The 21,674-nt window shown below is 47.5% G+C and overlaps 1 protein-coding gene across 1 annotated transcript in view; it reads left to right on the top strand.

The window, feature by feature from the left end:
- tmem45a (transmembrane protein 45a) overlaps positions 1 to 21,674 on the top strand; it is a 126,671-nt gene that overhangs the window by 71,111 nt on the left and 33,886 nt on the right. The window contains exon 2 of the mRNA XM_038801735.1: positions 9,970 to 10,172. Within this exon, the coding sequence (XP_038657663.1) occupies positions 9,983 to 10,172 (190 nt within the window). The 5' untranslated portion in view covers positions 9,970 to 9,982. The remainder of the gene's footprint in view (positions 1 to 9,969; positions 10,173 to 21,674) is intronic.

Here is a 21,674-nt window from a genome sequence, read left to right as displayed (position 1 = left end):
CGCTATTTGGGGAACTTTTTCCGAAGTGGGTGCGCCAAGCTGGAGATTTTCCTTAATCAAGCTACCCAACCCCATTGAAGATGAAAATTCGGACCATGGTTTTTGCTGTGGGTATTCCCCATATATTCTTTGAAAGAAGTAGAGGACAAACAATGAAGGCTTCTCAGGAGTAGACTGTAGCCACACCCTGATATCTTTCCACCTAGATCTACAATTGGAGGCACAGTTACTTGAAAATAGCCACATGGAGCTAACAACAAGACTCCGGTTCAGCAGGGAACAAAAACTGGAACTATGCCATCTTCTGCAAGGATTCCTGCAGCTTAGGTAGGACTGGCACTATCTATGGCAGGTGTATTATTCCTTGTGTCTGAATAAAGCTCGTAGTCTTATAGTTGAAGTAGATGCTTTATTGTGTGAGTTCGTTTTCTCTCCAGCGCTTATACTATGTTACATCTGAGCTGCCTGTCTGTGTCCTGCTCACCAGTTGCTGCTTCTGTGAAGAGTCTCTCTGACTTCCTGTCCGTCTGTATTTATACATCTCCCATGCTCCCTCTAGTGATTGCTTAGTTGTAGTGCATTTACAGTGACTCCTTGTGTCTATATATACACAGATATGCAGATCACTACAGCAGGTATGGTGAACTATGCCGTCAACCTTTCTTTCTCACTCTCCTTCCTGGCATGCTCCTGTGCTATTCTATGAGGTGTACACCCTGTACTGCCAAACAAGACTATCCTACTTGCTACCAACTCTTCTACTTGATCAGCTATTTAGTATAGGACACTGCTCTATTGCTTGGACATTGTTTCCTGCTTCCATTGGGTTTTGAAAACTGTTTGTAACATGCATAAAGCCCTTGGAAAAGCTGATATATTTTAAACATTCTACCCGCCTGTGTTAAAAATCGACTCACGTGGGCAGCACGGTGGCGCAGTGGTTAGCGCCGCTGAGGACCCGGATTCGTTCCCGGTCCCGGGTCACTGTCTGTGTGGATTGTGCACATTCTCCCCGTGTCTGTGTGGGTATCACCCCCACAGCCCAAAAAAAGATGTGCAAATTAGTTGAATTGGCCCCGCTAAATTGCCCCTTAATTGGGAAAACAAAATTGGGTACTCGAAAATGTAAATAAAAATCTACTAATATATTTGTCCCTATGGGTGGTCACTTCTTTGCCTTTATTCTACTAAATGACAGGCCTGCAAATAGAGCAATAACTTGTAGATAGGGTTCAGGCAAACTAAATTGCTGTGCTTTGCAGCCATATTACAACAACAAAATGGGCGCAATAGATACCAATGTCCACCCCAATAACCCTATACATGATTGAAGACAAACCAACATAACCGGGATCAATGGATGGCGAGAAAGATATTCCCCAAAAACAGTTTTATAATACTGAGCATGAAGAAGCTCCAAAGCAGCCACTAAAAGGTAAAATAAAGAGGGGGGAAAGAAAGATATTACGCAGGATTTACCAAGCAACCTGCCATGTGTTTCATGGAAGTGGGAGGCAGCTTGACATTAGGAGCCAGCGGGATCTCCTCATCCTGCCGTTGTCAACGGGGTTTCCCAGTGAACGCACTCCTTGGTGCCGGGAAACCCTCGGCGGGGGTGCACCGTTGGTGAGACCAGAAGACCCCACCATGGTCGGCCAGAATTTTCTGGCCGTTAAGAAAGATAAATGAAAGGGGCAGAAAGAAAAAGTAAAAAGAAAATGTGACATTTAAGTAAAATCCTCCACCAATACTTACAATCTGAAGGAAGGAGACTCTCCACTTGTGAAAGTTATTTTTCAGTGGCAGAGAGGTTATTTGGCAGTAAATAAGAGTTAATGTGCCATTATAAGGATACACAGACTGCAACAGAGTATCCCTTTTAGCGCAGAGTTTAGTCCATGTTTATGACAGCTGGACTGGAACATCTCCCTGTTCAATACAATTTGAATGGGAAGCCAGGTGATGAAGTTCACGCAACCTATGGAGGAGCGGTGCATCTCAAACAGTAGGTTCTAAATTTTTATATGTGGTGACATATTTATGCTGGGTGGAAGTTGTCTGATTTGCACACAAGATGATGGTGAGCAATGTTAGCCTCACCATTATTTTCAGAGTAAAATCTGGACCAATATTGGTTAGTTCTATAAGTTGAAAACATGCATCCATTTGGAAGTCAGCAGCCTTTGGGAATCGGCAACTGCACAAATACAACGAGTGCAATCTGTTCTGTTGTACAATCTCAATGGATCCTTGAGGATGCTTGTTGTTTCAGATTGCTCTTCATATTACATATGGTCAAATGCAGGAGGGCTTTAGTCATTAGGAACAGGTGTATGGTGCAGGGGATGTGCTGTTTTAAATTTCAGGAGAGAACCTGTTGCCCTCAGGTTGTCAGTTTTCTCACACATTGTGCTTGTCTGGTAACTAATTACGCTGAAAAATATACGGGGAAGCATGAGTGTTCAGCTGTTTAGATCTAGGACAAGAATCTAATTATCTCCAATAACATGCAGGGCCTTGAGCATAGCATATTTATATAGTTCCCAAAAAGAAAATGCTGGAAACTCTCAGCAGGTCTGGCAGCAGCTGTAGAGAGAGAAAAGGGCTAACGTTATGAGTCCAGATGACCCTTTGTCGAAGCTGACAAAGGGTCATCTGGACTCGAAACGTTAGCTCTTTTTGCTCCCTACATAATAATAATCGTTTATTGTCACAAGTAGGCTTCGATGAAGTTACTGTGACAAGCTCCTGGTCGCCACATTCCGGCGCCTGTTCGGGGAGGGCGGTACTGGTACTGCTGTCTTGTTCTGCATTAAAAGCCAGCTGTTTAGCCCACTGTGCTAAACCAGCCCCAGATGCTGCCAGACTTGCTGAGATTTTCCAATATTTTCTTTTTGGTTTCAGATTCCAGCATCCACAGTATTTGCTTTTATCCTATATTCATTTAGTTGATGTGTTTTGGATTTGGGGCACTTGGAAATTTTGACTTTGTCCTAAGTATTCCTCCAAGGCACACATTTTGTATTTTATTTTAATTGAACAGTTCCAGTGCCTCCGTATTTACAGGTCTCTACCTTCCCAATGAACAAGCCTTTGTTCTGCCATTTTTACACATGGCTTGAGACAATTCATGACAATTCATACCTCTTTAACCTGGGATTGCCCCTGTCTCTGGATCTCCCTCCAGGAGCCCCTGTGCCTCAGGGAGAGAGAGAGGAGTCTTTATCCACAGAGATGGAGAAGGAGCATGTGCCCCATGGCCTGTGTCTTAGGCCACCCCCCTCCCCCTGGGTTAGTATCCCTCCACCATTGACTCCAATAGCTCCAGCAGGTGAGGGTGAGGGAGATGCTCCTGTACCAGGACAGGATACTCCGAGTAGGTTTGAACCCTCAAGAGACCCCACGCAGCTGAGGTTGTCTGTCAGTCATCCAAGTCCAGAGTGCGTCACACTGAGAAGACTGCCTCCACCTCAGCTCCTGATATCAGGGCTGCACTTCGAGGTAACGCCAGGAAAAGAAAAGTTAAAAATATATGAGCACAAAGATAGAATGGGTGATTTATCCATCTGTTTATCACTTGTAAATATACCCACAATATAATGTAATTTATATAATCATTTGTAATTATTGAGAATTGTAGGGGCCTGTCATAATATCAGATTTAAAGGTCATGGCGCATTCTATGTTTCTCACAATGTGATAGCTAGAGAGACAGTAGGGTCATGGACGTTATTTCTGAATGAGATGTGTTGCATTTTTGTGCGTTTTTTATTGAATGTCCATGTAAAATGTTACTTCTATGACGATCATTCTGTTGGTTTAAAATGCTGGCACAACTGGTCCGTAAGCTGAGTTCCTTGGGCAGCACGGTGGCACAATGATTAGCACTGTCGCCTCACAGTGCCAGGAACAAGGGTTCGATTCCGATCTTGGGTAACTGTGTGGAGTTTGTACATTCTTCCCGTGTCTGCATGGGTTTCTTCCGGGTGCGGGTTTCCTCCGGGTGCTCCGGTTTCCTCCTACAGTTCAAAGATCTGCACGTTAGGTGGATTGGCTATGCTGAATTGCCCTGAGGTGGGGTTACGGGGATAGAGTAGGGAATTGGGCCCAGGTGGGGTGCTCTATCAGAGGGTCGGTGCAGATGCGATGGGCCGAATGGGCTTCTTCTGCACCCTTTCTGAGATCCTTTTCTATGATTTGACATAATCTCACAAAGCTAGTATAGTGGTTATTATCCCCGCCTGTCACTTGGAAAACTGGGGTTCAATTCCCCGACAGGGAACTTTGAAGTTGTCCCGTAACTTCACAGGCAGGTTTTTTTGGGGCGGCATGGTGACACATTCTCGCCGTGTCTGAGTGGGTTTCCTCCAGGTGATTCGGTTTCCTCCCACAGTCCAAAGATGTGCAGGTTAGGTAGATTGGCCATGCTTAATTCCCCCTTCACATACAGGTTAAGTGAGGTTATGAGGGTAGGTGGGGGAGTGGGCCTAGCTTGGGTGGTCTTTCGAAGGGTCAGTGCAGACTCGTTGGGCTGAATGGCGTTATCCTGCACTGTAGGAATTTTTGAAAGGATTCTATTCTATGCTTCTAATCACTGTAGAGGATAATGGCCCACTTCCCTTTCAGTAGGTATGAATGAGTTGCAATAAATGCATTTGAAAGATGGTGTTGGATCAGAATAATTGGACAAGGCTAGCTTTTACATGTCCACATACTTAAGGTTTCCTTGGTACCATCACTCAGCGTGTGTGTGTGTTTGTGAGAGACAAAGCTCCGATTCTACTCCAGGTGATAGAGGACGCAGGCTTATAAATAACTCTGCAAGGGAGGGTGGCAGGGTGAGGTTTGCACCCCAGGAAGAAGTTTTGGCAATGGAGCAATGGCCATGCAGATGGGTTAATGTTGTGCAATCCTTATTTAGGTCTGGCTATCTCGGGCATCCCTTGCACATCTCTTCATGGTCCTGGCATCCATGAAATGTTCATTTACCAATACAAACATACATTCCTACAAAACACAACTTAACCCATCATAAAACTTAAACCCTCATCTCCACGCCCCCCCCCCCCCCCCCCCCCCCCCCCCCCCCCCCCCCCCCCCCAGCAATTAACAGTGACCAGTTCCTTGGAATACATAATAAACGGCTGCCACCTCCAGTGAAACCCCTCAGTTGCTCCCCTCACAGTGTACTTGACTACTGAGGTATTGGAACTCCATCAGATCTCCCAGCAACACTGTGGGGAGAAGGAGACCTCCACCCCAGCCTCTTGGGAATCAGTGAGGCGAACACCAGGACAAATGCCCCTGCGTCCCTCTGTACCTTTGGCAAGTCTGACACCCCAAATGTGGCCACTCAGGCAGGGCTCCAGTTCAATTTTCAGAATCGGCAACATGGTGCTAAAGAAGGAGACCCAACAACCCACAAGGTTGGGGCAAGACCATAATATGTGCACATCGTTGGCTGGACCCCCGAACAGCTCTCGCACTTATCTTCCACCCTGACAAAGAAACAACTTATCTGGACCGAGTCAGGTGCACCCTATAAACTACTTTGCATTGGATTAAACCAAGCCTCATGCACGAAGATGAGGCGTTTACCCTCCGCAGGGCTTCAGTTCGCACCTCGGCATCTAAAATGGGCCCTAATTCCTCTTCCCACCTGGCCAAAGCCCCATCCACCGACACTGAATCCTCTGATATAATACGTCCTTAAATACCAGAGGTGTTCACTTTCATCGACCCTACGAGTGAAAGAACCCTCCCCATTAGAGAGGTTGGGGGCACCACGGGGATCATCGGGAAAATCTGTTTCGCAAAGTTGTGAACTTGTAGGTATCTGAATGTCAAGTTGCGAGAGCCTAAATTTCTCCCAACAGTTCCTCTAAACTGCCAGCTTCAATACTGACCCCAACTTAAAATGTTGTTGAAATTGTGTCCGTATCTTCAAATTGGACAACCACTGGATTCACCAAATACTTTTCTGGTGAGAATGGGAGCAAGGCCATCGTTAATGCCCTCAGATCAGACTGTCTACAGGACTTTGATTCCATCTATCCCACCTAGCTCCCACCTAGCTCCCGGGTCACTACACCAACCCAATACCGTACAAATTTTAATTGAATTTAAATTTCACCAGCTGCTGTGGTGGGATTTGAATCCATGTCCACAAAGCATTAACTTGGGCCTCTGGATTTAAGTCCAGTGACGTTACCAAAACACCGTCTTCCCCCATATTGATACTGCAGTAATTTCATTGTGTAAAGACGGCAGGCGTACATATGAGGATACACTCGTCTATGGTTCTCATCCATTGAATTCATGAATTAATTAGTCTCATTAATTGTCCAATCGTGCGCAATGTGAACTCCACTCATCCAAAATGATCTTTCTCCCACTTCCAAGTGAGATTACATTCAGAGAATGCGTATGACCTTTGCATCCTGCACCTTCTAGCCTCTACCCTTCTACCCTCCTGTTACCCTCATACTTGACTCTCCCATCACCCTTGGCCCACCGTACATAATTTTCATCTCCCCCAGTGAACCTTGAACTTATCACCTTTCCCTGGTCATTCCATCTGTTCCCGCTGTGGCTGCACCTATGACTTCCAAATGTTAACTCTGATCCTGAACCCTCCCGTTAGCCTCTTCAATGCTTTCATCGCTCCTGTGACCCATCACATGAGATCTTGGAATGTCCGAACCTAACACTGGAACTTTCCAGAACCACCATCAACCTTATAGAAGCACTACACCCAGAAGACTAGGCCATTTCCGCCTCTCTGCCACTCTGCATCCGAACACCACTCTCTGTTCGCCCTCTCTTCCTCCCTCCACACCTCTTTGCACCCAAAGGCAGCACAGTAGCATTGTGGTTAGCACAATTGCTTCACAGATCCAGGTTCCCAGGTTCGATTCCCGGCTAGGGTCACTGTCTGTGCAGAGTCTGCACATCCTCCCCGTGTGTGCGTGGGTTTCTTCCGGGTGCTCCGGTTTCCTCCCACAGTCCAAAGATGTGCAGGTTAGGTGGATTGGCCATGCTAAATTGCCCTTAGTGTCCAAAATTTCCCTTATTGTTGGGTGGGGTTGCTGGGTTATGGGGATAGGGTGGAGGTGTGGATCTTCAGTAGGGTACTCTTTCCAAGAGCCGGTGCAGACCGAATGGCCTTCTTCTGCACTGTAAATTCTATGAATCAATGAAAAACACTTAGCTTTCTGGGCAGTACGGTAGTACAGTGGTTAGCACAGTTTTTTCACAATTCCAGGGTTTTGGTTCGATTACCTGCTGGGTCACTGTCTGTGTGAAGTCTACACGTTCTCCACGTGTCTGTGTGGGTTTCCTCCGGGTGCTTCAGTTTCCTTCCACAGTCTAAAGATGTGCAGGATAGATGGATTGGCCATGATATGTTGCCCTTGGTGTCCAAAAAGGTTTGGTGGGGTGACTGGGTTACGGGGATAGGGTGGAGGCGTGGGCTTAAGTAGGATGCTCTTTCCAAGATCTCTTACAAGAGATGGGCCAAATGGCCTCCTTCTGCACTGTAGATTCTATGATTCTTTCCACACATGTGTCAGCGTTCAACATGGACATCCCTATTGCACGCCATCTTTAGACGACTTAAATGCCACAAGATTTCTGTGCGCCGCTAACTTTATCTCAAGGGTAGGACTTTACTAAATCCTGTTTCACCCTAATGCCTATTCATGGAATGTAAATATATTAGCAGTAGGAACCCACCACAGGCTGGCATAAGCCGTACATGCTCCAAATATGTTGCTGACCTAATCTCTGCCTCTCAAAATCAAAATTTCTCATCGCGCTGAATAAAATCACCCAGCACGGCACATTTCCCACGTTCACAGCTCAGCAAACTCTGCCCCCACACCCTCTGTTTTGGCAAAGGGGATCTGTAGCCCTAGCCAAAGAAAGCAGGTGATGGTTAGAGATAACACCAGAAAATCTACAAAAAATTATAAATGCGACTTGGCTCAAAATACACAGTTCCCTCAATTCTATGTTTCTTTCTTGCTACGTTCTGTTTGTACAGGAAAACTACCAATGGAATATATGAAAAGGAGGCAAATATACACAGTAAAAGGACTGGGACCACTGTGCAAGCTCTCAATTACTTCTTGTTGCTAAAATAAATAAAGGTGTTCCATTTCGTATTTATATTTTGTTTCCCTTTTTAAAATGTTATATTCCTCCTTGCCTTCAGAGTCAAGCACTGTCTCCAGCATCAAGTCTAACCCAACTTTGTAGCTACAACATGTACAAGTCCTTCGAGTGAAACACCCTTTCAGATTTTTCCCCTTTTCCAGAAGGGATTATGTGGCTTCACTCAACACCAGTCCCCAGCGACATAAGCAACTTATGAGTAGCAACATTCATTACCCAGCAAATTGTCCCCAGATGCTGATAAGCTGGGTAATTCAGACTTGTGTTGAAATAGAGGAAAATTAGAGGTCACCAAATGCTTTGTCAAATTGGTGCATTTTGAGAAGGCTTTTGAATTTAGGGAAAGATATTGCAACGTGTCAGGATTTAGACAGTGTATTCCATACCAGGAGGCAAATGTTTGATGAAGGCTTTGTCATCATTGACCAAGTGGAAGGAGAGGAAACAAATGATAGACCACAGCTGAAAGTGTGTGTGTGTGTGAGAGAGAGAGAGAAACAGGCTTGGAGGATGTTCCGAAGTGGCACGAGGTCAAGATTTTTAGATAAGCATTAGAATTTTGAACAAGATGTACTGAGGATTAGGGAGGCAATGGAACTTGGCATGAAGAGATGATGAGTGAACTGGTCTTTGTGCAGGATAGATTGCATGAGCTCCGGGTGAGTTGGAGTTCATGTAGTTTAGGAGAGCGACAAATAAAAATGGAGTCTTGTGACGACAAGAGCATTCTTGTAGGTTCAGTGGCATTAGGGTTAGGTCTGGCCAGAGACTGACCAGTGCTGTTGTTTTTTAAAAATAAATTTAGAGTACTCAATTATTCTTTTTCCAATTAAGGGGCAATTTAGCGTGGCCAATCCACCTAGTCGGCACATCTTTGGGTTGTGGGGGCAAAACCCATGCAGACATGGGGAGAATATGCAAACTCCACACGGACAGTGACCCAGGGCCGGGATTTGAACCCGGGTCCTCACTGCAATCGTCCCAGTGCTAACCACTGCACCATCGTGCTGCCCTTGACCAGTGCTGTTGTACTACTGCAATACCATATGAAAGGGTCAATGTTATATGCCAGTCAAAAGCAAAATATTGCAGATGCGGGAAAGCTGAAATAAAGCATAAAATGCTGGAAGTACTGTTGGAGAGAGAGTTAATGCTTCTGCACAACTGAAAGCTCATGGAAGGTCCATTGCCCTGAAAAGTTGTATTGTTTTTCCTCTCTCCAGAGATGCTGCTTAACCTGCTGCACCTTTGCAGCATTTTCTTTCTGTTTTAAATGCAAATCAATCTGGCTGCACTGCAACTACCAAGGGAATATAGAAATAGATGGAAATGCAGTGAATGTCTATTTCTAAGCTGTCAGTTAACTATATAGACAGTTCTAAAGACAAACGGCAGCAGCCCTGTCGACTCTCAGGATGACAGGCGTCGAGTGTTTGCCATCCAGTAAATTCAGGCTATGTAATTCTTTAGTCACATGGGACAGTTGGTAGATCATGACAATTATTGGAAGAAAAGATCAACGGAAAATGTAGGTGAGGGAACCAGAGGAGAACATAGATGACTGATATAAGGGATTGGATGCACTTGACAGACGTGGAATTTATAAGGACAGGAGGAGGTGGAGATCCATGATGGGCAACATTCTGGGAAGAAGATGACACCAATGAACGATCAAACTTTTAATACTTTTTAATAGCGAAGAGCCATCTCCAGTCATCTGGGGGAATGTATGTGGGAATGGATTGTGCTCTTTCAGCACTTTTAATTGATTGTGCTTCCTTGTCTTTTTTACAGAAACTGAAAAGCCATGGGTAATTTCAAAGGACATGCACTCCCTGGGAGCTTCTTCCTCCTATTCGGCCTGTGGTGGTCAGTGAAATATCCTATGCGGCACCTCTGCAGAAAGAATAAGAGTGTTTGTTACTTAGTATCAATCTCAGGGCATCGGAGATTAGACGTCATTGAGGGTATTGTGAAAACCAGCTTTGCACTGATAGGTGAGTCAAAAAATATATAATTATGCTGGTTTCATACTTGTTTATTTCTATCTAAGCCCAATACTTATGGTAGGATACCTTTTCCTTCTGTTTTGAAAACTAATGTAAGTAACACATTCCTCATAGGTAGAGGCGTATCACCAATTCTCGCAGCTGATATTGTACATAATGCACTTGTCTTTTATTAACCCTCTTTGAGCATGCTTTAGGAAAAGGACATATGCACAACCAAAGCGGGAAAATAAAATGACAAGGAATATGGAGACTGACAAAGGACTTTACCTAGAGTTGCATAGAATATACAGCACAGCAACAGACCTTTTGTCCAAATGCTAGCAGGGCTAATGTTTACGTCATCCCAAGCTACCCTTTATTGCTAAGAAGATGAAGTGTAAAAGTAGGGAAACCTTGCTACAACTGTGCAGGGTTTGTGAGACACAACCTCGAGCACTGTGCACTGTTTTGGGGATCTCCTTACTTAAGGATGATATACTTGCATTGGAAGATGTTCAAAGAAGATTCACTGTGTTGACTGCTGGGATGTCATGCTTTGTGTAATGTTTGAGGCTAATAGTACAGTTGGTCAGATTTGTTATTTGAAGATGAATTCACTGACTGTGACTACTCATGCAGGTAATTGAGCTTTTTGCAGCACCGCATCCAGATCTTTAGGGAGCTTGACTCCTGGGTTTGACTGTTACAACTATTTGGTCCCATTGCTTAAAAAAAAGTGTGTTTGGCTGGTCTCCTGGGGCACTGCTGATAGAGCACGTTATTCCTCCACTGCAATTCATCGACCAAGTCCTCTGCTGCAGTGAATACAGTAATTCCTGTGGTATTTCATTCCTGTTTTTCTCAGAGCAGAATGTTCTAAATTGATTTCCAATATCTACTCCAGCCAATGTTCAGCTCCAGTTTGAGAGATGTATATTGGGTAATTGGTGCTAGACTTTCATCATTGAATGCCTCTGCTCAGACTGGCAGCTGCTGAAAAGTGTTGTTACTGCTGGCTGCACTCCACAATTATGGCAAACTGGGCGGCAGGGTCGCACAGTAGTTAGCACTGTTGCTTCACAGAGACCCGGGTTCGATTCCCGGCTTGGGTCACTGTGTGCAGAGTCTGCAAGTTCTCCCTGTGTCTGCGTGGGTTTCAACCGGGTTCCTCCCACATGTCCCAAAAGACCGTGCTGTTAGGTGAATTGGACATTCTGAATTCTCCATCTGTGTACACGAACAGGCGCCGGAGTGCGGCAGCTATTGGATTTTCAGAGTAACTTCATTGCAGTGTTAATGTAAGCCTATTTGTGACACTAATAAATAAAGATAATTAATTATAAAGTTGGTGTGTTAGCTGCATCGGAAGCAATGGATGTGGGTTAATCGTGCAATTTACCCCTTTTCGGCAGATATTCAGTTTCCTGGCCATTGTGTCTTTCCAACATTTTCTGTGTAGATATGTTAAAAAAATTCCATATTTATATTCTATGTAACTTGATCATTGAAATTAGAGGGAAGAGGTCATTTTGGGAGCGTATAGCAGGGTGTTTCTCAGTGCCTGCAGTGCCGAGAACGACCCAGCTATCAGACAGGACCTCGCTGAGGCTGCACTTACCTCACATCCTGCACTGAAGAGCTCAGCCATTTTTAAATGGCACCCCAATCTCTCGCCCCCCCCCTCCCCATGCCCCATCTTACCTCTTAGAGAGTCCTTGAGACCCCTCTTTCCCCACCTCTTTAAGGGCAAGACACTCAGGACCCGATCCCTAGCATTGACAACCTGGCAACCAGGTACCTTGGCAGTGCCACCTGGGCACCCTGGCAGTGCCAGGCTGGCAGTGCCAAGGTGGTGGGTGGCAACGGGAGTGCCAGGGTATCACCCTGCCAGGATCTTGATCAACCAGGGGGGTCTCTAATGGCCTGGAATACCCCCCCCCAACCCACCCCACTCCACCCCCGGTGCCATTTATGTGGACCAGTGCTAAACGGCGTCATGGTGAGGCTTCCCAGGGCATTAATTCTCAGGCCTCTGGAGAATTGGGCAGCAACATATTTCAATGAGCCTAATGGCACCTGTAAACATATAAATCTGGATCTCACCCAGCGACGGCAAGGTCCTGATCACGACATCTTGTTGGATCTTCCGAGTGTCGCAAATCTTGTGTGAGGCCGTTTGATCGCACCCAAGATTTATTTTCAACATAATAATAATCTGAATTAGTGTCACAAGTAGGCTTACATTAACACTGCAATGAAGTTACTGTGAAAATCATCTTGTCGCGACACTGTGGCGCCTGTTCGGGTACATTAAGGGAGAATTCAGAATGTCCAATTCACCTAACAAGCACGTCTTTTGGGTTTTGTGGGAGGAAACCGGTGCACTCGGAGGAAATCCACGCAGACATAGCCATCCATGCAATCACAGAAAGCTAATCTTGCTGAGCTTTAGTGTTCACCAGTTGCCATAGTGTAGTCGCTTGATTAAAGCGATTGAAGTTGTCATTTACTGCTGATGAGCTGCATTGGATACAGCAGGTTCCTTCTTTAAATCAGAGCAGGGCAGTTAGTAATATGAGTACAAAATGACTGAAGGTAAGATATAGAAGTAATCAGGGAGATGAAAAGGTAAGCAGTTATTACTGGAGACCCGAAATAAAAGAAACGGCTGGAAATGCACAACATGGTGGTCAGCATCTACAAGAGAAAGATGGGTGAATGTTTTTAGTATGATTCTTCACAGATGATTTGAGCAAAAATTAACCAACCATAGTCTTTCAAATGCAGAGGTGACCATCTTGCTATGTATTTTCCAGCGTTGGCTGCTTTCACTTGAGATTGATGTGATATCTTGTTCACAGTGGTGTTCCTGAAAATACAGAAAAATGTGTCATTTGAAACATGGAAGTCTGGCAATATCTGGTCTGAGAGGATACAGGGAAAGATCCCACAAAAGGTTAATAGCAGCTGCAAAGAGCAGGATTATAAAATGCAGATTCTTTCTCACAAGCAGGCTTAGCAAACACACAGGTTTCATGTAATAAGCTAAAACAATGGCTCACACCTTCATTGAAAGTAACTATCTCAGCAAGCATCTGGAAAAGCATGGATGAGAGTTTCAATTGAATTAAGTGACAAATGTTTAAAACAGGCCGGTCTTTCAAGTCATAACCAAGTTAAATTTTAGCATACAGCTAAAAGCAAAGTTTCACACCTTAATTAAAATAAACTCGCTTAGTAAACAGCTGGAAAGGATGGATGATGCTCAGTCGAATTTGGTGTCAATTCTAAGTGTAAAATTCTACTAACATCAAGTCAATTAAAAGAAAATTGGAGACGACTTGTCTACAAGAAACATAGTTTAAAGTCAAAATCAAAGGCAAAGTTATGAGCTGGGTGATGGAACCATCAATTCACCAGACACGTGTTTCCGATATGAATCTAGGCTTTAATCAACTTACTTCAGAGCCAGCCTGTTACCCGTTGATGAACTCTCTGTGAACTGCAGGCTGACTCTCGACAAGGGTATTTATACAGCAGCACTAGGGAGCCGTGGGCGGAGCCAAGGGTGGAGCCCTGTACAAGCTCCTGAGCATTCCCAGAGCTACTCCCCCTAGTGGCCGGGTAACACTACTGCGCTTACAAATATACAGTGTGAATTTACCATGTTATATTCACCACACTGGGGACAATTGCAAAATTAAACGATTCGAAATCACAGAAATAAAAGTAACACCTATTGAAACGAAAGCATTTTTTAATCAGATCTGAGAGGTGACGTTATGCCCAAAATGAATAATTAGTTGTATTAAAATCTTTACATCAAAGATACTTTTTAACTATCAAAGTGAAACAAGCTCAATTACAATAAAGTCGTTAAAACTTAATAACTCTTCGAAAGAGAATATAAACCCGAAGAAAGGGGACAGCCAGCAGAGCCAGCTCTCACAGCTCGGTAGATGGGAAGGATAGGACACAGCAACCGAGTTCACCAGGGAATACATCTCAAGAAGACCAGATTTTAAAGAAGATTGATTGTCAAGGTGGGCCTGAAGGTCCCTTCAACCAACAGGAAGGATCCAGAAGCAAGATCTTTTTACCTTTCTGTTAAGAAAGTGTTTACAGCTTTAAAAAAAAATTATAATAATAAAATAACTTAAAAGTTTTAACCTGAAACAGTGGTTATTAGCCTACTTTACTTACTTTGCAACGCAGGACCCAGGACATCGATGCTACTAAAGGGTAAAATTCTTCGGTGAAGGTATGGGTTATACCGGGGGATAACTTGAAAATATAGTTTGACCTGAATAGCACCCACCGAAGCCTGCATCGGAGTCAGGGAGTGAGAATCCCTATTCACCATTTAGAATATCGACCTTTTTTTGGTAAAGGGGGAATTCTAAGAATAGTGGTGAGTTTTAACTTCAGTGGTTTACTTTATGCATCAGGTGTTGCAGCTCAAAACATAGGGGGCGATTCTCCGAGCCCCGCGCCAGGCCGGAGAATCGCTGCAACCGCGCCACGACGCCGGCGCGCGATTCTCCGAAGTGCGGAGAATCGGCGCCATTTGCGCCGGTGCATTTGACGCGGCGGTGGCCGCGGGCCGCTGGAATGCGCGAACAGCCGCGCACCGAGCTGGTCGTCGCCGGTGGGAACTCTGCGTGAAGGGTCTGGGGGGGGGGGCATTTATTGGGGGGGGGGTTCTGTCCCCACGGGGTGTCTCCGATGAGGTGAACTGCTCCAGCCCATTCTGGCCCCCTGTGGGGGCCAGAATGAGTCGGCCCCGTGCCCGATTCACGCCGTCGTAAAGCGTGACAGCGTTCACGACGGCGCGAACACTTGGGCTTCATTTGGGAGAATCGCCCCCATATTGTTTGCTTTTTTGAAAAGGCAGTAATTGGGGTGGCATGGTGCGCAGTGGTTAGCACTGCAGTCTCACGGCGCTGAGGACCCGGATTCGATCCTGGTTCTGGGTCACTGTCTGTGTGAAGCTTGCACATTCTCCCTGTGTTTACGTGGGTCTCACCCCCACAACCCAAAGATGTGCAGGTTAGGTGGATTGGCCACGCTAAATTGCCCCTTAACTGGGAAAAAAAAAATTGGGTACTCTTTTTAAAAAAAAAATAATAATTTTGAAATGGCAGTAGTTGACCAGGTATGTATAGCAGTCATTTATAAAACTCCTCCTAAAAATATTAGGTATATATCGTACCACATATAATGACAACAGCCTCAAATGCAGGATGCCAGTTGCTCTAAAGTTGCATTGTGATGGCGGGAATTGAGCCCACTGTTGCTGTCCAGCATTGATCCTGCTGTTAAATTAGACCATTTTAAATACCAATTGACATTGTTGCATTATTGAAGCACAACTCTCGGGTAACAGTGGAAAGCTTCACTGGGATGGGTGCGGTTGGAAACTTGAGAAGCAGCCTTTAAGAAGCAGCAGTTATTAAAAAAACAGGGAGAATAGCAGGTAAGCAGTGAAGCGTCCATAGAGTGCAGTGAATGGCACCTTGTGTTTACCAGTGTCTTGACAGACATTAATTTCAACCGGTAGAACGGACTCAGAAAAAGGCAGCAATCCACTCCAATAAGTCAAAACAAAAGTAATTCTTATCGAGCCTGTGGTTCCCCGATAAATTTTAATAGGACCATGGGCAACAAGCTGAAAAGCTGAAAACCCAGACATGTGAATGAATTTAGTTCTTACAGTATGTGCAGCAATAAGGTGGGATTCTGCAGTCTATGAACATAAAGAGTGAAGAAGATTCTTCCTCATTACAGGAATCAATGGAGCATGTAACAACTTTATTACAATCGGTGACAGTCATGATTTGAAAAACAATTCAGGAACTGCCAGCGTCTCTTCCATGGAAGAGCTGTGGCTCTGGAGCTCAGGGTGGTACGGTGACACTGGTTAGCACTGCTGCCTCACCGGCAGGGATCTGGGTTCAATCCCGGTCTTGGGTGACTGTTTGGAGTCTGCACTTTCTCCCCGTGTCTGCATGGGTTTCCTCTGGGTGCTCCGGTTTCCTCCCACAGTGCAAAGATGTGCAGGTTGGGTGGATTGGCCATGCTAAATTGCCCCTTAGTTGGGACACAGGCTTGTGTACCGGGATAGGGCGGGGAGTGGGCCTAGGTAGGGTGCTCTCTAAGTGTCGGTAGGCCAAATAGCCCCTTTCTGCACTGTAGGAATTCTGTGCTTTTATTCTGTTCTGTATTAAGATTTAGGTTTGACACATTGCTTGTGTTCTGGCTTTCTGATGCATGAGGTTGGGGTTCAGCCTGCTGTCGCTTGGTGCTTTCACAACTTGATAGCTGCTGTTTATCAGTGGACTTAAGTGGGTCCAGGAAAATGGGGACTGCTGGGGAAGAGTCTATGAGGCTGCTGTTTCTGAGGCCAGCCAGATTTGTGAGGAATCTAAGCTATTCTCTCAAAGCTGCAAGTGTGTAGTACATGTGAAGCAAGACCAGGCTGTCGGAATAGACATTCAAATGATGCAACCCCCCCAGTTGGAAATTCGTGGAATCAAGGTGTCGTGACATGAGGGCCATCCCAGCCCAGTGTGCCTTTTGCACCACAATAGCAACCAACCACTTGCAGCTAGAATAAACAATGAGAAGAGGGACGCTATTTAACGGAATTGAAACAGAGTCCCATGTTGGGCAGTGACAGAGTGTCACCCAGGTGTCAATGCCAGGGTCGCACTGCCAGGGTGCTTGGGAGGCACTGCTGTGATGCCCAGATGGCACTGCCAGGGTGCTCGTCTGACACAGCAACTGTGCCCAGGTGACATCGGCAGTGCAGGGTACCACCCTGCCCAGAGCCCAAACACCCAGGGGCCCTGATCACCTGGGACATCCCATCAAGCGCTGGTATGCACAGTCTCATTGCAAGCGGACGACCTGTTATTATACATTTCAGACCTTGTGGGCAGCACCGGATCCTGGCGGAGTTTGTCCGGTTCTTGGGCTACAAGTTGAATACGGGAAAAAACAAGGTGTTCACAATTGAGACTAAAGGGCAGGAAAGGAGTTGCCATTTAGTGGAGTTACCGTTTAGGGTGGTGGGGTGAGTTTTAGATATTTGGGCATCCAGGTGGCATGGAACTGGGTGCAGAAGCACAAGTTGAACCTGGCTCGGTTGGTGGAGAAGATGAGGACGGACAATAAGAGGTGGGATGTGCTGCTACTATCACTGGCAGGGTGCAGACAAATGACGGTGCTGCCAGTTTTCTGTCTGTGTTTCAGAACCTCCCAATCTTCGCCCCCACGTTGTTTTTTAGAAGGTCAATGGACTGATATCTGGATTTGTGTGGACAGGGCTCCCCATGTTTGGAGGGCTTTCTTTGGGGGGGGGGGGGGAGCGAATATGATGAATTACTATTGGGCGGCGAATATTGCTATGTTTAGGAAATGGGCTGTGGGGGAGGGGTCCGTGTGGGGATGGAATGAGGCGACATCATGCAATGGTACGTGTTTAAGGGCTTTGTTGTTGTCGCCTTTACCATTCTGACTGGCCAGGTACTCCGTGAGCCCAATGGTGGTGTTGGCCCTCAGGGTGTGGGGGCAGTGGTGACAGCATCTGGGGTTAGAGGGTGCCTTGGTATGGGCACCGGTTTGTAACAATCATCGGTTTGCACCGACGGGGATTGAGTACTTTGGCGATATATTTATAGGGGGCGCTGAGGACCCGGGTTCGAATCCCGGCCCTGGGTCACTGTCTGTGAGGAGTTTGCACATTCTCCCCGTGTCTGCGTGGGTTTCACCCCCACAACCCAAAGATGTGCAGGTTAGGTGGATTGGCCACGTTAAATTGCCCCTTAATTGGAAAAAATGAATTTGATATTCTAAATTTATTTTTAAAAAACTTAAAATGTTTATAGGGGTGCAAATTCGAGAAGTTGGAGGATTTGGAGGAAGTATGAGTTGCCCAGGGGGAATGGATTTAGGTGCCTGCAGGTTTTGACTTTAGGAGAGAGGTGCCGTCCTTTCCTGGGCTGCTGTCCCTGGGGTTGCAGGACAATGTGCTGTCGAAGGATGAAATAGGGGAGGGAAGGTGTCAGGTGTCTATAAGGAGTTGACAGAGTGGGAGGGTGCCCTGCTGGGACATAATAAACAGAAGTGGGAGGAGGAGCTGAGAGGGGAGGTGGGGGCCGAGATATGGGCGGAGGCCTTGTGTGGATGGTGAACGCGTCCTCCTCATGTGTGAGCTAAGCCTCATGCAGTTCAAGGTGGTACTTAGAGCTGATATGACGGTGGCGAGGATGAGTAGGTTCTTTGCGGGGGTGATGGATAGGTGTGGGCAGTGAGTGGGGATCCCCCGAATCACATGTTCTTTGCGTGTCTAAGTTTGAGGGAGTACTAGTAGCGGTTCTCAAACATCCTGGCGGGATTCTCCCATTCGGCGGCAGAGTGTCCATGCCGTCGGAAACACAGTTGCATTTCACGACGGTGTGAATAGGCAGCTGGGAGTACCGATTCTGGCCCCTACAGGGGACCAGCATGGTGCTGGAGCGGTTCACGCCGCTCCAGCCTCCCATCCCGGCGCGAACTGTGGGCTGCGGGATCCGTGCATGCACAGTGGCGCTGGCACCAACTGGCGCATGCACGGTGGCCACCCTCAACGGGCCGGCCCCGACGCAACATGGCGTGGGGGTTCAGGGACCGACACGGAAGAAAGTAGACCCGCGGAGCAAGAGGCTGGCCCGCCAATCGGTGGGCCCCGATCGCGGGCCAGGCCCCATCCGGGGTCGGAGCCCTCCCCCCTCCACAGGCCCCCCCCCCCGACCCTGCACACAGAATTCCCGCCGACTGCGACCAGGTGTGGATGGTGCCGGCGTGTCTCTGCCTTTTTAGAGCAGCCGCTCGGCCCATCCGGGCAGGAGAATCGTGCTCAATGTGCGGGGTGTGGAGGTGGTCCCAAGTCCAGAGGTGGTGATATTTGGGGTGTCTGAAGACCCAGGAGTCCAGGGGGTGAGAGAGGTCGATGTTTTGGCCTTTGCCTCCCGATAGCCCGGAGACGGATTTCGCTCGGGTGGCGGGACCTGGAAGCACCAAAAGCGGGTTTGTGGGTGAGTGACCTGGCAGAATTCCTGAGGCTGAACAAGGTTAAGTTCACCCTGAGGGGGTCAGCAGACGGGTTTATCCGGAAGTGGAAGCAGTTTATTGATTTATTTAAGGAGGTTTTGAGAGGCCAGCAAGGGTGGCGGCCAGCAAGGGTGGCGGGGGGGGGGGGGGGGGGGGGGGGGGGAACGTTGGGAGAGACGTTGGTGTCACGGGAACACAAAGTATAGAAATAAACAGAAAGAAGGACCCCCCCCAATACAAAGCAATAAATTAATAACAATACAAGGTCCCCGCCACCCCCTTCCAAAACCCCTCCAACGCCGGACACGCCCAGAACATGTGCGTGTGGTTCGCCGGGCCTCCCTAACACCTCCCACACCTGTCCCCTCCCCAAAGAACCAGCTCATCCTGGCCCCAGTCAAATTTTCCCTCTGCAGCACCTTCAGCTGAATTAAGCTGAGCCGTGCGCAAGAAGAGGACGAGTTCATCCTCCCCTGGGCGTCCGCCCACGTCCCCTCGTCGATCTCCTCCCCTAGCTCCTCCTCCCACTTCGCTTTCAGCTCTTCCACCGAGGCCTCCTCCTCCTCCTGCATCATCTGATAAATTGCTGAGATCCCGCCCTCACCGACCCACGTCCCCGAGAGCATCCTATCCTGCACCCCCCTAGGCGGCAGTAGCGGGAACTCCGCCACCTGCCACTTAACAAACACCCTAATCTGCATATACCTGAAAGTATTCCCGGGGGGAGACCCCACTTCCCCTCCAACTCCTCTAAAGTTGCAAACTTCCAATCGAGAAAAAGGTCCCCCATCCGCCTGATGCCTGCCCTATGCCAACTCAAAAACCCACCACCTATTCTCCCTGGTGCAAACCGGTGATTGCCCCATATCGGGGCCCACACTGAGGCCTTCACTTCCCCCCTATGCCGCCTCCACTGCCCCCAAATTTCGAGGGAAGCCACCACTACTGGACTCGTAGAGTACCTTGCCGGGGGGAGTGGGAGCGGGGCCGTCACCAATGCCTCCATACTCGTACCCACACAGGACGCCACCTCCAACCTCTTCCATGCGGCACCCTCCCCCTCCATCACCCACCTACGAATCATTGCCACATTCGCAGCCCAGTAATACCCACACAAGTTGGGCAACGCCAAACCGCCTACCTTCCTGCCTCGCTCCAGGAATACCCTCCTCACTCTCGGGGACTTCCACGCCCACACGAACCCCAGAATACTCTTATTAACCCTCCTAAAAAAAGCCTTCGGAATCAATATGGGGATGCACTGGAAGAGAAACAAAAACCTCGGGAGCACCGTTATCTTAACTGACTGGACCCTACCCGCCAAAGAGGGTGGCAGCGCATCCCACCTCCTAAACTCCTCCTCCATCTGTTCCACCAGCCTCGAAAAATTTAGCCTATGCAGGGCCCCCCAGCTCCTAGCTATCAGAACCCCAAGATATCTAAAGCTCCTCTCCGCCCTCTTCAACGGGAGCTCTCCTATCTCCCTCTCCTGGTCCCCCAGGTGCAGCACAAACAGCTCACTCTTCCCCACGTCGAGCTTATAGCCTGAAAAATCCCCAAACTCCCCAAGTATCCTCAACACCTCTGGCATCCCCCCCCCCCCCCCCCCCCCCCGCACAATCCCCCTCCACCAGTTCTTCGAATCCGCCAGCGCCGTGCCCAAGGGCTCAATCGCTAACGTGAAGAGCAGGGGAGACAAGGGGCACCCCTGCCTCGTCCCCCGGGACAGCCGAAAGTCCTCCTACCTCCTCCCATTCGTCACCACACTCGCTACCGGGGAACTATACAGCAGCCTCACCCAGCTAATGAATCCCTCACCAAACCCAAACCTCCTCAGCACTTCCCACAGGATGGTGTGTCTAACATTTGGGGGCCTTTCTACCTATGCGGGTCAGGCACGTCGAATTGAGTTAATTGAGCAGCAAAAATTCTGGCCAGTCTATTACCGTGAGCATAGCTGCCCTGGTCATTGTGTACAGATGTGAATATTTTGATCCATCTTTCCCCTCTAACCTTTAACAACCAAGCCACCTATGCTCTTGGTCAGCAGAATGAAGAGCAGGTCACATGACCCCCTTCATTCTCCCATTTTACTCCTCCATTTTACCCTAAATTAAAAACACAACACAATAAACGCAAAATACAAACAATCTTACAAGCTTCATGGGCGGGATTCTCCTTTAGCCAATGGCGAAATTGGAGATTGCGATCGGGCGGAGAATAACTTCCAATGTCAAAATCACGATGCCCCATCACCTCAAACGGTGTCATTGCGCACTCTGCATGTACTTTAAACACCGTTTGCATATCATTAGTGGGCCCACCTACGACTCTCCGCCTCCGATGGGCCAAGTTCCCGATGGCTTGGTTCACTTGTGCTTTCAAAAATCGTGAACCTGGTGTGGTGGCTGCTGA

The sequence above is a fragment of the Scyliorhinus canicula genome, chromosome 7, assembly GCF_902713615.1.
Source record: "Scyliorhinus canicula chromosome 7, sScyCan1.1, whole genome shotgun sequence".
Lineage (NCBI taxonomy): Eukaryota > Metazoa > Chordata > Chondrichthyes > Carcharhiniformes > Scyliorhinidae > Scyliorhinus > Scyliorhinus canicula.
This window is presented reverse-complemented; position numbering and strand designations above follow the sequence as displayed.